At 47.1% G+C, this 15,154-nt stretch overlaps 1 protein-coding gene across 1 annotated transcript; it reads left to right on the top strand.

Annotated features, from left to right (window-relative positions):
* Positions 1 to 12,347: 12,347 nt before the first annotated feature.
* On the top strand, positions 12,348 to 12,705 carry TAL2 (TAL bHLH transcription factor 2). The gene has a single exon (XM_072860285.1). The coding sequence runs from the start codon at positions 12,352 to 12,354 to the stop codon at positions 12,703 to 12,705; it is 354 nt and encodes a 117-aa protein (XP_072716386.1). The 5' UTR covers positions 12,348 to 12,351.
* Positions 12,706 to 15,154: the final 2,449 nt, after the last annotated feature.

Below are 15,154 nucleotides of genomic sequence, written 5' to 3'. Positions count from 1 at the left end.
TCTGGTGGGAGGACATGCTGGGCATGATAGCAGAAATGGGGAAAACAATGTCCTCTGGACCACGTCCGTACCTGTTCTCCTCTTCAGCCTCAGTTCTTACCCATGAGAGGGCTGAGACTACATTTTCTTTTCCCTCCCTGCTTTTGGTTCATCAAACTTGCCAAGGAATGTCTCTCTGCTAGGAAGAATGTGTACCTGGCTGGCACAGTGGGTCTGCATTTCGGAAAGGGCCCGCCAGCACTGCTGCAATAAAACAGCCATTTCTGCAGCTGCAGACAGAACAGCTCTATGTCCCTAGTTACCTCATTACACACACACTGTGCCCCACCCTCCTCTCCTCGTCGGTGCTGTAAGGGCACTGGGATTCTGCTTTCTCAGAGAAGTATCTAAGGAGGGAAAATGTGGCCATTACACCAGCAAACATGCTAATATCAACTGCAGTCTGGAGGCAGAGTGCAAGTTACAAAATATATTCTGTTTCCCCTTGCCTTTTCATGAACTAATAATGGGTGGCTGCTAAAAAACAGACCCATTGCAGGTAAAGAATTGCTCCAGACTCCAAATAAACTGTCAGGATGGATCCTGGCAGAAATTTTTGTGAGGAAGAGCATGCCCAGGGTGCAATATTACTTTCACTGCTCTTGTTCCCCTCTCCTTGCACCTGGCTGAGCTATACTATCCTGGCAACTATGGATTGCTCTAGGGAAAAGCAATCCCAGGACTGCAGGGATGTATTGATAATGTATTCCCCCTGCTGCCATGTCACTGCCAGGTATGGAGAGGAAGCTGAATGAGACTGGTGTGGTTTGTCAGTGCCAAGTAATCACAGTTCAATAGGAAGCTTAATAAAGAAACAGTGAAGCAGACCCTCATGTATGACCCCGTCAGAGCAATCTGACAGGGTAAAAAAGACCCTTAAAGTTGGTGTAAAAGTCAACATCCCTGTGCCGTCTCATCAGCATTCCCAATGACTTGACACCAATGCTGGCTCAGCACCTGGGTCCTCCTGCCCAAGGCCTGACAGTGGGTTACGGTGTGTCCCAGCAGTGCAGGAGAAAGTGCTGCTGTGCTAGCAGCAGACACAGAGCTTTGCTGCAGTGGTCTCTCAGAGGAGGAAAGAAGTTAGGGCTGCAGGGTGCCAGGGGACAGTGGGGAGCAGGAGAGCGAGGGGAAGGTGAGGGCCTCCCCGGTGCTGCAGGTTGCACAGCATCAGCTGAGCTGCCACAGAGGTGTTCAGGAGGAGTAATTCCCTTGTACAACGGGAGGGAGATGAGGAGACCTTGGGATGTGCTGAAACACTAAACAGATGTGGTGGCTTTTCTGAAGTACATGGGAGGGGGCTAGGATGTCCCTTTTTCTCCTCATGTTTCCCCAGTGAGGCATGTTTCTTGCCATGAGCCTGCCTCTGGAGAGGGCACGTATCTGACAGCAACAGGAGCAGGATCCAGCTCTCTTGCATGAATACGCGAGTGAGAATGAATAGCAGCCCATCCAGCCCCTCTCCCTGCAAGGACAGACACTTTTCTGGCTGTATATTTTATAGTGCTTGTCTGGCCAGGTTTTGAAAGCCCTAGGCAGTGAAGTATCCAAGCAGTTAGGGATAAAGAGCTTCAGCTCCCTGCCCTCTCTGGACTGGCAAGCCCCCTTCCCTACCTTTCTGTGCTGGCTGGAGCACCTCAGGGCAGATTTTGGGTAAATAATGGGTTGGAGGAAGTAACAGAGAGGAGGGGCACTCCGCAACTTTCCAATGTAAATTACATGGAAATTAGGCTTCTGTGAGGCCAAAGGCCCCTCCGGAATAGGGCCTTTAGTTAACATAACACTTGTGGTAAATGAAGCGGTTGACACAGCTTTCAGGCTGTAGTGCCGCTGTTAATTTACCGTGTGAAAGGGCTGAACCTTCAGTCAAGCTCTGCGGGGAATGACTTGCCCCGGTGGGGACCTGGGGCTTGTTCTCTCCGGAGAGCAACCACATCATTCCACCGCTGGGTTGTTAATATTTATGGGGCAATCCTGTTAACTGAAACATTCAGTGTTTTTAGAAACCCGGTAGGTGAGCCCTACCTAGCCAGCTTGCTGTTTTGGGCGAGGTGGTCTGGGTAAGAGCTGAGCTTTCTTGGGGCTTGGCAGAGGAAAGCAGTGGAGTGTGCTTAAAGCTGCATTATCCTGGATGCAGGCATTTCCCTGCCCCATGACTGTAGTGGGGTGATTAGCTGGGGCTTCTTCTTCCCCATCCCTTGTTCCCCTTTAGTATCCTGTTGCTCCCAGTGCGTAAGCAGGTATCTTTCTCTTGTTCTCCCTGTTTACTCTTATCTCCACCCAAAGCAAACACCCAGCACCAAATGGAGAAGTGGATGGAGGTGCAGATGAGGTCACATGGGTCCCAAAGTCTTTGTATGTTTGTAACAAGGCTATGCCCTTGCTGGCTTGTGCCTGGGGCAATTTTGTGACTATTTTCATAGAATCATAGAATAGTTTGGGTTGGAAGGGACCTCCAAAGATCACCTAGTCCAACGCCCCTGCAGTGAGCAGGGACATCTTCAACTAGATCAGGTGGCTCAGAGCCCCATCCAACCTGACCTTGAATGTTTCCAGGGATGGGGCATCTACCACCTCTCTGGGCAATCTGTTCCAGTGTTTCACCTGTGAAGAGTTGTTACCCACAGGGAGGGGGAGGCTGGGTGGACCAGTCTCTGTTATGGACACAGACACGTATGCTCCAGTGATGGAGATGGTGTTAGTCTGCAATTTTGATTTTTTGCAGTCAGACATCAGCTTGCTTGCCTGTTGTCCCTGAGCTGAAAGGAAGTTTTAGGGCCACCCCACCAGTGGAGAAAGAAGTCTCTGTTTCACTGACCCTGCATCCTAGCCACATGGGTATGGAGCTGGCTCATCTTTGCTGTAAAAGCATGAATTAAACCTACCCTTAGTGCACTGCATGGGCCCCGAAGTGAAGGGCAAGCTGGTAGATGTGTGAATTCACACCTGCAGCCTCCTGTTGTCACGCAGACTCAGGCAGAGGGCCAGTGCAGGGCTTGGGACAGCGCTGAGACTGCAGCAGCTGTAGCTGTCCTCCAGGCTGCAGAAGGTGCTAGCTGTGACTAGGGAGCTTTCCTCAAAAAAGGTAGTGCAGGATTGATTTGCCTGCACATGGTCACCCCCACAACCTCACCACACTTGCTGTCAGAGCAGAGAGGGAATCTCCTGCTTAGGCATACAATAAATACACCAGCCTGTTCCTCAGTACTGAGTCATGTTAAAGCTGGCTTTTGAATGAGCACTGCATCTCTGTCTCTGGAAACATTTACAAGCTCTGAGCTGACTAAATAGATTAAAAAAACAATCCCCCCAAAAGAGAAATAAAAAAGAGAAAAATTAGATTCTTGCCACTAGCAGCTTCCATCCTTTCCTGCAAAGTGCACCTGACCTAGCCAGAGTTGCTCTAAGGCTAGTAAGCATGGTCTCAGCTACCTCCCAATACCAGCTTCAGAAAAGGGCAGAGGGCGTGTGGTGAGAAGAGAAAAGGCAGGGTAGAGAGAATCTCCTGGGAGATGCAAAACAAGCTCCCTGGATTGCTAGGACTAGTGGTGACACGCGCCAGACAAAGGACCTGCTACTCTATAAATGAGGCAGCCAGGACCAGCGCTAGGCTGACTCCAGCGAGAACAAGCTCTGCAGCCAGGCACTGCGAGAGCAGTCGGAGAAGAAAAATAGGAAGCGTCCGATTTTGCTGACCAGGTTTCAAGAGCCACAAGCACCTGTGACCAGAAAAGTAAGTGACAACAGCCTCTTCTCTTTACAGCCTTGCCTCCTCTCTTTTGGGCTTATCTTGCAACTTTCTTAGGAATGCCAAAGTTTCCTCTCAGAGTAGGGAATATCCTTAAAGGAAGGAATTTCTGCAATAGCCTTTTACCATCCACTGGATTTTTATTTCTTATCATGGCACCTCTGGATCTTGTAATCAAAAAGTTAAGAGTAAGGCACCTGATCTGACAAACAGAATAGTTACAGAAACAGCCACTTACAGGTGGCTGTGTTTAATCAAGCAAAGTAACCGTGTTGCCCTATTTTTGTGCCTGGACTTTTCAAATTCTTAGTATCTGCAGAGACTCAGTGAATCAGACCTCATGCCAGAAATTGTTAATTGGTTTTACTACTTTTGAAAGAAATGCTGATGCTTAGATGTGGAGCAAACTAATGTGATTTTAAAATCACTGTTCCTACTATTTCTAGGTTTTCTTACATCATAACTGTATAATTACACACTAGGCAAACTCATTTATACCACTGCAAAGTGCTGTAAATCAGAGTTATTGCACTGGTGCAAAATAATTACACAGAGCATCATAGACTCTCTGAGTTTAGAACTAAAACTTAACAGAATTCTCCAATGGTGTTTGATATTTAAAACAAATTATTTGCAAAAGCACAGATAATCATGGATTCATTACGCTTTACTGTATCCTTATGCATCATTAGACTTTACTGTATCCTTATGCACTGGACTGTGTGGAAATCCTATGACAGTGTCAACCAGTAAAGATGTAAAGAAACAGTTTTAAATTCCAATCCTCACATATTTAAAAATATCCCCACTACTTTATTGGTTGTCTGTCTTACAGCTGATGCGTATGTAAAATACATATGCATTTGAATTTTGCTCAGCTCAATGGTTCACTTACTTAGGAGGAAAAGCTTAGCAATTTTACTAGTTTCATTTCTGTTGGTAAATGTGAATAACTCTCAGATTTGTAAAAAAACTTTTGAAACTGCCAATCTAGAACATGTTTATATTTCCAGGGGTAGCCTTCTGCATAAAGCTGTATTTGCCTGAGAAAGTTAATAAACAATAAAACAAGCATTTTTCTGAAGCAGCTGTGTCTATCCCTCCTGATTTCCATATAACAGTATAGGACAATATTTGGTTTTGAGAACCTTTTTCCACCATGCGTTTCTATATCATTTCACAAAAAATAACCAAAATAAATGCAGCTTGTTTTTACTGCCTGTTTAGAGAAATCATTAAAGTAGTTGTGATATGAGCAGCTGATCCAAGAAATTAAATATTCACAGAGTCAGCATGCCAGGTAGCAGGCTTGGGGAATAAATACAGGTGCCCACAAGAGTGGGGTTGAGGCAGGGATGATCTTCATCCTGATCTTTCTATCAGGCGTAGCCTCACGGAGGTTAGCAGCATGACCTTTAGGGGAAAACGAGTGTGGTTCTTGTCTTGCAGTGGTTTCTATCACAATTTTGGAAGTCACAATTTTGGAAGTTACAATTTGCTGCAGTGGTTACGTTTCTCCATGCTTATGGTGACATCTGGTCTTATGCACAGCAGACCCAATTAATTCCTGGGGTGATGCCATGGTGGTCAGTAGACTGGTTTTAACTTGTGTTTGGTAGGAAGACAGGGCACTGCATGCCGCTATCAGGATTTTGTCAAACTTTCAGTCTTGCTTTTGCTGAAGTCACAGAGAGATTTGCTATCAGCCTCAGAGCAGACCTGGATAAAATGCAAAAGCAAATACTCTCTGGGGGTCATATCCAAACCTAATACAAGATCTACCTTCCCCCGATGCCAATATCCCTTACAGCACTGGATTTTCCCTTCTCTGCTCCTGACAACTCCTGTAACAGTGGGAGCTGCTGCAGACCGGTCTTTGCTGAGTTGTAAGACATGCAGCATCTGGTCCCCCCTCCTCCTTTACCTACAGACTTTCAGTAAGGAGGATGTGGACTTTCCTACATATGCAGTCAAAGCAAGGAAGTTAAAGCAAATGGACATGTTTCTGCTATTGACGGCTACCTTACTGCCTCGTGGTGGCCGGTGCAGAGAGAGGCATGCAGGAATGAGTGCTGTAACGAGGTGGGAGCAAGTATCTGTGTGGAACAGGGTTTTGCACACTGGGTCTGGAAAAAATGAGTCCCTGAAGAACTTCCAGAAGACCACCAAGCTGTTTTTCTTCTCTGTGTTAACTCTGAAGCACAGGGATAGTGTCTGTATGTAGTATTTGGGAAGTTAATTTGGCAGAGACTTGTTTTTAAATGAAACTCACTGGAACTGTAGTTCAGACTTTGACACAACAGGGCCTTACTGGAGATGGGACCAGGAGGACAGAGAAGCACTTTTCCAAGACTCTCAGATCTTCTTGAATAGAAAATAACACAAGTGCAAGTTCAGCAAACAAAGGCTAAACCTCCTGGCACAGTGTTCCTTTCTCAGCTTTGCAAGCTGTCATGTCCATGCCAATACAGTAGACCTCCATTTAGCAAAAGCTGTTGCAGCCCAGGAGTGGGTTCTTTGTTTTGTGCAGAGCTGTGGTATAATTTTACTTTACTGCAAAGGAACATAAAAAGCATCAACAAGAGGGGAGCCACAGGAAAAAAAAAACAACAAACAAAATCACTCCCATGTGCAGAGTAAACCTTTCCTTGAGTAAACCTCTTCATCACTATTGGTAAGTTCTTAGCCATACATTTTGTGCTTTCCCAAATGCCTGCTAGGTGGCAGCCCATTGCTTTACAGACCTACCTTTCCCAAGGCAGCCTTAGGGGACACTGGGATGGTGTCCAGGTTATGAAGTCTGCAGGCTTGGCTGTTTTCTCAGAAAGCAGTGAGCTCTCTTCCCCGCTGAAGATCTGCACCCTCTAGGAGGGCAACCAGATTACAAAGCTAAGCAACCCAGGGGCAACACTGGGTCAGGTGAAAAACTTGCCTTTTGAAACTGTGATCACATATAGACTAGTATCCCCAAACCTGAAGGCTGGCTTAATCTTGAGACCTTTACACAGCTGCTTTTGAAGATTCCAGTGATTTCCCTTTCTCTAAAGGTTCAACGAGAGTACAGTGGAGCTGTGAGAGTTTCTGTAAATGCTGCCCTTAGACAGGAGGGCTCCCAGAAGCAGAGATTCCATGGTGCGTTTTGTCCCAGATTTACAGACTCTAAAAAAAGGTAAATCAGTCTGTCAGCACTGACTGGCTTTTATAGCGCTTTTGCGGCTCTGCTGTACTTTGTACCATGGTATGATTGTCAGATAACACTCCCAACAGAGGCGTGAGGCAGTGAAAGGAGCCCTTGTTTATTCCTGAAGTACCTCCTCTTCCCACATCTTATTTGAAATAAAATGAAGTTCACTGCTGGTGTTAGGAATCGCCCTGCGAAGCTGGGAGAGGCTCTTCTCTGTCATTACACAAACACGGCACCTATGAATGCTGAGCAAGGCTGGGCCACCATGTGCTCGTGGCTGCTCTAACACACACACACAAAATGCCTTCCTTTCCACAAACCTTGCAGCTGAGACAAACTAATTACGGGCAGGAGGGACGCGGAGGTGCAGCAAAAAAAAAGGAATTTGCCTGAGGCAAAGGAACAGCAGAAATGAGGACAGAACTTCAGTTCCCTGATTGCCAGCCCAGCGTTTGGCTCACTGCACTGTGCTCTGTGTCCTTGTCCACCAGCGCGCCTGTGGGATTTCTGGTCGGAGCCACTTGGGGAGGGGTGTAGTGCCAAGATACAGGGAGGCGGCGATGGAGAGAGGGAGCTGAGGAAAGCTGGGAGGGAAGAGCCTGTACCTAGAGGTGTGCTGCTTCTCTTGCAAGCCATCAAGCTGGGATGCATTGTCCCCTCTCCCCTTCCTTCCCCTCCCAACCCAAAAGAAGTCCTTACAATCCAAGCAACCATGCAGCAAACAGAGCATGGTTCAAGTTTGAGCTTATTCCTCCTAAGGAGTGGGGGGAAAAAAAAGGCACACGTTATGGATAGGCAGTGTAATGTCTTGTGACATCCACGCTCAATCTTCCCCTCTGCATGGAGCTGAGTCCCATGCTCTGAGGCTCGCACGAAACCGAAGAGGGAAACAATGAGCTTCCTCTTTCTCCTCTTCTCCAGATCACACTGATGCAAAGTGAACAAAGCACAGCAGCAAGGAGTGATAGCTGGGGAATCTTTGCTCCCTGTGGCAGATCAGGCTCACAAGCACCTGCCTGATATAGGAAACAGGCACCATCTGCTCTTCTGTTGCCATTTACTTAAGGGCTGAGGGGACTTCACAAAATCCAATGCAATGTGTTAAATAACCAATTTTAGCAGGCACGGGGTTTCCCCCGTGGAGTAACAGTGTGGCATTGCAGGTTTACTAGAAGCACTCCAATTCTTGCTGGCAGCAGGCATCTGCTGTCTGATTAAGATTTGCAGGAGTAGGTCTCCAGTGGCCAGTTTCAACATGGATTTAACTTCACCGAGGTCAAAGGTATAACTTGAGGGAGGAACTTTCTCATCCAAGATCTTTATTTAATAGCAGCCTGCTAATTATGACTGAGCGTTGGGCTCCTGGTGAGTCCCCTGCCAGCCCTCAGACATTAACCACTGGCTCGGGGGCCATTTGCCGGAGAATGTCCTAGCAGACATGGTGCTGCTTTGTGCCTAAGCTGCTCTGCTGCTGCTGCCTGAATGGCTTTTGCATAGAGAGGCTGTGAGAACTGCTGCTACCGAGGGAGAGATCTTCATCTTTTCTACTGTTTAGTCTTTTGTCTGGTGACACTTGGCGGCTGCATTAACCACAGCCAGTATTTTTTCTCCCCCTATTTTTATATTTTTCAAAGGGGTAGGCAGGGGGGTGGAAAGAGCTTCAGTTATCTGTTTGGTGGGTGGTGGTGTTTTGTTTTTTGTCTTTCTGGCTGTTGGAGCAGATTCACTGCTGCGCTGGGGCTATTTCTTTGCACAATTCTCTTTACACACTGCAGATGTGGCTCTTAGCTCATGAAACTGCACTTACCTACTACTTCTGGACATGTCTTCTTGATCTGAGTTAAATCCTGTCCTCAGTAGCCACATTTTGCCCTTCAGAGCAATTCCTCCAGTGAAAATGGTGTAACCTTCCAGACTTACATTCTTGAGAGCAGAATTAATCCTCTTGGATTTAAGCTGCTGTCTTCCTGGGTTTCTTTATTGTCAGCTAAATGTGGGGCTGTTAACCTGTGGACAGGGAAGGTGGCCAGAAAGTACAGAATCCAGGCTTGCAGGTTAATGCAATTTATCTGTCCATGATATGTACAAACAGGTGATTTCTGCACAGATTTAAAATGAACCAGTGGGATATAAGCCACATGCCACCACTAGACAATAGATATTTTATACAGTGCACCAGAGAAAGCTAAAAAATATATTGCTCAGATGTGCAACATTAGCAAAGACCTGAAGCTGCACGTAATATCATATTGAAAGCCAAGCTTGGTGGGGAGGGTTAGAGAGAAGGAGGGAAAAGGAGGAAGGGAATGAGACAAAAGGAATGGAAATCAGATCCCTTGTCAGTAAACTGGCTGCATTTTAACTGGAAGGTGCTGTGGTTACAGAGAACTGGAGGGATGTGTAGGTGACGATACGAGAAAAGAAGCTGTGCTGAAACATTACAATTACTGCAGGATTGGACCAGGCTCATTTTTCTCTTATGTTTCTAGCTGAAACTCTGAGCACAACAGGAAACCTGCACCAGTAAAGGGAAAAAGGGGAGAGGAATTTAAGGTGGAGAGATGTACAGACGTGGATTACACCTGAAATGAAGCTCCCCGTGGAGCTATCAGCGCAAGAGGAGGCATTGGGAGAGGAAAGGAGCTGTTGTTTGCTCATCTTGAATAGATGTCAGAAATACAAACGCACGTATTTGAAGTGTAAAGCAGGAGCTGGTCTCACAAAGGCATCTGTTTGCTGACAAGGCTTGTGACCACAAACGTGGTATTGTCCTTTCCAAAGGCAAGAGAAGAGAGACAAAGAAAGCATGGTGTGAAGGAGTAGGCTGGGGTTATTTTTCCACCAATAATACTGCTAACAGGACAAGATGACATGTTCACAGTGCCAGGGCTGGATGCAAACCTGCTTTACTGGAGTGCTGCGCTGGGGAGTGTCTGCAGCAGGAGAAAGAGAAGGAGCAGACCCTCTGTTGGTATTGGTAGCTGAGATGTAAACCGGAGTCCAGCAAACCCAGACCCACATACCAGAATTACAGTGCAGAGACTGAAAGGGTTGGCAAAATACAGTCCACCCAACCCATTAGAAGAAACAAGGAAGCCTGAATAACTTTCCCTATGTTATAAAAAATAACGGCCTTTGTACATGGATAAATTTGTCTTAAAAAAAACCCCAACACCTAAAAGAGAAGAGAGAGAAGCAGGTGGCAGTCTGAATTTCACATGGATCCAAGCAGCTGCTTGGAAGAATAAAACTGTAAAGGCAAAAGTTTTGCCTTGGGGAGTGAATGAGCTGCAGTACAGAGGAGCACTGGAAGACAGTGTTTAAAATCTGTATCACTGATGTGGCAGTGTTCTGGCCAAAAAAGGTACATGCTAGCTGTTTCAGGTAGGTGCAAAGTATCAAGTAGATATGTTCCCATAGCACAAACCAAAAATAATACATGGAGTAGGATAATAATAATAATAGAAAAAAGAGATACAGTCCCCATTTGGATCAAGCAATGGGTCTCAATGTAAGTCTACAAAAAATATTAAAAACTCTCAGCAACCTGAAATATGAGGGTTTGTTTTTTAAATGAGCCTCTCATGAAGCAAGGACAGTTTGATGAGACAATTTTCTTGTCCCCTAAAGGCAGAGTAGACAACTGCACCTGACAGTAATTTCAGACTTCTACCAAAATAGAAACGTGTTAGCTCTGTAAAAACTATGGCCAAGAGGAGCCTGCGAGGTATGGGCAGCATGAGCGTAGCCATATATAGTATACATGGGTGCATCTGTATTAGCTGCATCTCTGACCGAGGCCTCTGAACATGGCTCTGACATAATTTATGATGCTGTGTTTCCCTCGTGATTTGTAATCAGTGCTGGACTGGGACTTGAAGGAGCTGAGAGGGAACTTCCCTGTCTGCCATGCATGTCTTGTATCGCTGCCAGGGCACCCCAATTAACCTCTGAGTCACAGTGGGATTTCTTTATTTACCTGGACTATTACCACCTACTTTGGTGAACCCCAAGTGTCTTGCACAGTGTGAGGCTGCTTCACATGGACACAGGGTCACAGCTGGGCTGTCACCCCTAAGTTTCCTCTTTCTGGGGGTGAAGGGTGTTATCCCCCCTGCTCCCCAGTCCCCTGTGGGACTGCTATAAGGATGGGTTTGCCAATGAATATAAAAAGCTGAGGTTTTCACATGCATAAGAGGGTAAGTGGAAACATTTGTCCTTTAGTCTCTTGGCTGTGGATAGTTTTTCCCTGCTCCAACTGTCTGCGTGCCATTGGCATAAAAAGCAGCTTCAGAAATGGAGAACTGAGTGTCTCCTGCAGGGCTGTGGGAGAGAAGGGAAGACTCTTTCCAGTGGCGGTGGGAGCAGGGTTTGTGCATCCCCAAGACCTTTTGACAACCTTTCTGGTAAATTGCATTTAAAATTACTCTGCACCCCTTGCACAGCGCTATTCTGTTGCCAGGTCTGCTCTGAGCACTGGGTTCCCTTTGCTGCTTAGCTCTGTGAGGCAGGGTTGGACACGTAACACCTGTGTAGACATTTTGGCTGGGATGCCTGCACATTTTGTAGGAATTGCACTTTCCCTCTGCAGCCTGTACTCATGGCACTTGTGGCTTAGTTTTAGCAGCTCTCAGAGGCTAAAGCAGAAGCCTGAATGGATCAAAGTGAAGAGTCTCTGCCACCAGCAGTGAGCAGTCAGTGTGGGCTGGGCAGGGAACCAGACTGTTGCTTCCCTGGAGAAGTCTCCTGAAATAACCATTATCAGATGCGTCTGCAGTGTCAGCTGTCTGTTCACTGCAGGCCCATGATGAAGGTCCACCTGGCTTAGCTCCAGCCACGAGTCACCAAGCTTGGGCCAGCTAGGAGCAGCCCCCAGGAAGGTGTGAACTGGGGCTGGGAAAGCATGGATGTGTTCTGCCCTGGGCCTGCCTGCCTTGCCTCATAAAAAGTTCCTGGGTGTCCCTCACACAGCCTGGTGGGATGACTAATGCATCAGCTATTGGGAATTCTGCTGCAGGGGAACTCTCAGGAGCCTGGAGAAGCTGGGCTCATAGCAGCACCAAACGGTTGTACGAGGAAATTAAATTCCATTTACTCCTTTGTGAAGTTCTTACTGGACTCTGGCATCTGGTTGCAGCTGCAATGCTTATGATCATGGCTGCAAATGGGGACATGACTTTAGGGATTAGGGTGAATCTGTGCAGGACATGCAGGACAAGGGCGTCAGACACAGAAGGTAAAAATTGGAAATGCCTAGCACCACCACTGTGTGCTCACAGCTGGCCCAGAGGTTAAAGTGCCCCCAGATCAGCAGCCTGCGTGAAAACCAGGGTTATCTAGCATTCACTCACCTTCTCCTTTGCTTTGCAGCACCTTGAGAATGACAAGGAAGATCTTCACCAACACCAGGGAGCGATGGAGGCAGCAAAATGTCAACAGTGCCTTTGCCAAGTTGAGGAAACTCATTCCCACCCATCCGCCAGACAAAAAACTGAGCAAGAATGAGACACTCCGGTTAGCTATGAGATACATCAACTTCCTTGTCAAGGTCCTGGGAGAGCCGGGCCTGCAGCAGACGGCAGTGGCAGCACGGGGCAGCATCCTGGGGTTCTTCCAGCAAGGCCCAAGCTTGCAAAGCATGGAGGAGCTGACACTGATTGAAAACTGTGATGTCTCCTCTCCTGGCAAGAGCACCAACATAGTAGAGTGTTGGTCAGAGACATCATCTCCGTAGCAGAGACATGCAGTCTTGGTGTTAGTCTCATAGTCCCCCTCTTTTTGCAGAATCTGTGGGTTGCTCCTCTATGTATTGTTATTATTTATTTATATTTATTACTGTTTTATTTGGTATACATTTTTATATAATAGGAAAGGAAATCCTTGGTCAGCCAACAACCTGGAAGACCAGACAGAGAACTTGCAGCCCCTGGGAACTTGGAAGGACTCACTGCTGTCACAGCAGAGTCCAGGCCAGAAGGGCTTTCTGCCCTGATCTCCTCCGTAAATCAGGCCATAGAAACTCATTCAGTGTTTCTGGCAGGGAAAGAGATTATTCTCCCATGCTATTTCAAGGAAACACTACTGAACTCAAGAATGATGACTGCACCATAAAGTTTGTCCAGGACAGACATCTGGCCTCAGTAGTGAAAGATTTTGAGAGATGTGGTATTTGCCACAGTTGTCCACCAGTGGTTCCAGGGGCTAACTGCACTCACTCTTGAGCCTGTTAATCTTATTTCCAGCGTGATTCTTTTTTTGAAATACAAGTCCTAGCCCTTGAACCTGGCTACATCTTTCTCCATCAAACTAGAGGGATCCCTAGTGTCAGAGAAAAACACTATTAAATATTAGGTTAAAGCAAAAGTGCCAATTTAAAATAAAAGAAGACATAGTCATAGATGAGTTTCAGTGGGTTCAATAGGCAGAGCAAACCTCCTCCGTAGCAGTGACAGTGTGCATGTGAAGGAAGCTGGTCAGCTACACTCCAGCTGCCTCAAAAGCCCATCAAACAGGTTGGTGGCTAAACGTCTTTGTTCCTCAACAGCTGTAGCAATGGGGAGGTCCTGCTTTGGGAAAGAGGTCCCAGGAGAAGGCCTCAGTGATGCACTGTGAAAACCTTCATGGAAACGCCAGTGAGCAGTCCCCCTTCCCGTGCCGGGGTGCAGAAGCAGCTGGAGCATGTCTGGGCCTGGCAGAAGGTGCTGGCCATGCACCACTGGTGCACTGTGGTGCCCCTTCGGCACAGGGCTGTGTGCCACAGGTCTCGGGCATCGAGCTCCTGAACCAGCCCTACTTTTGCTGCCGCGAGAGGCAGAACTGAGCTGCACACATCCTTGCTGTCACCTGTAAGACTCTGGTGCTGTGATGCTGGGCTGTGTGAAGTTGGATTGATCTCTGCCCCAGGTGGGGTACCAAGACCATGGACGAGACGAGGGGCACGCTGCCTCCGTACCCAGCTGATGGCCTTTAAACTCCCCACTTCTGCCTGCTGTAGTTGAGGTTCCTCCATCTGGACACTATCCCAAATGGGCTAATGGAGCAAGGACAAAGAAATTGGTGTAAATGTCTTCCACTTGATTCAGTGGGTCAGTTCCCTGTAGGGAACGCCAACCACCGTGCTGTAGGTGTTTAGATGATAAGCAGGATGAAAAGGGGTTTCATGAAGGTGACCACTGTGGGTTGTTGCCCACAGATCAATTTAATTTCCTGATTAAGTTATAACCTGTGCCAGCAAAGGTCCGGACTGCTCATGCAAGTTACAAAGCTGCCTAGAGCAACAGAAAAAATGACACCAGGTTTAAGGAGAACTGCTTCCTGGTCAGATCCTGCTCCCACTGACACAAGTCCTTTTGATTTCCATGTGGACCAAGATACATGTCAATGCTTAGAAGAGACAACTATTCACCACTGGTGAAGAAATGGAGCTCCTATGTGCCAAGGCATGTCCCTGGGCCGTTTCTGTTTATTCATGAGACAATGAGCTGCCTTCAGGAAGCAGAGATAGGGTTTGTGCACATAACACGTACAGCCTTTCTGCATGAGGGGATTTGGCACCCAAAGCTGAGCTGCCTTTTAAAGCCTCACCATCACCAGGTGCACCAAAGAAGCCAGGGCTGGCTCCTGCTAAGTGTGTATTGGGCTGTCCAGTGCATTGATAAAGACTGAGGTCTGACAGGAGCACAGCTCACCCCGTCCAGAGCTGGTGCTGGTGTGCCAGTGGACAGATTTTGATGAAAAGAAAAAAAAAGCTGAAAGAGTACGTGGTGATTTCATTTTGTTACTGAACACTGCTAATCTTGAGTTTGCTTATCCCTGCACCTCTGAGCTGTCAGGGCTGAGGACTGCACTGGAGAGCAGCACTGGAGCGCAGCTGAGTGGAAATACACGAAGAGGCTTTTGCACAGTTTGTGAAATCAGTACTGCTTTCTCCCCGCCTCTGCCCACTTTAATGTTACTGAATGGAGTCACAGCCTCTTCTGCACAGAGCCTCAAAGGTAATGAGCCAAGTCCTCCTCCTAGCTTTCTGTTGACTTGCTGGGAGTTACAGCAGGATAAATTAGTCCAAGTAAATCAGAGCACTTATTGGTGAGGTGTGTTGGTGCTATTTGGTCTATCAGCCACTTGCTATCCTTGGAAACACACATCACCAAGGCAAGCCAAAACATCTTGTGAGCAGAGTTATT

The sequence above is a fragment of the Ciconia boyciana genome, chromosome 4 (assembly GCF_034638445.1).
Source record: "Ciconia boyciana chromosome 4, ASM3463844v1, whole genome shotgun sequence".
NCBI classification, from domain to species: Eukaryota; Metazoa; Chordata; class Aves; order Ciconiiformes; family Ciconiidae; genus Ciconia; species Ciconia boyciana.
Note: the sequence above shows the minus strand (reverse complement) of the source record. Positions and strands in the feature narration are given on the sequence as shown.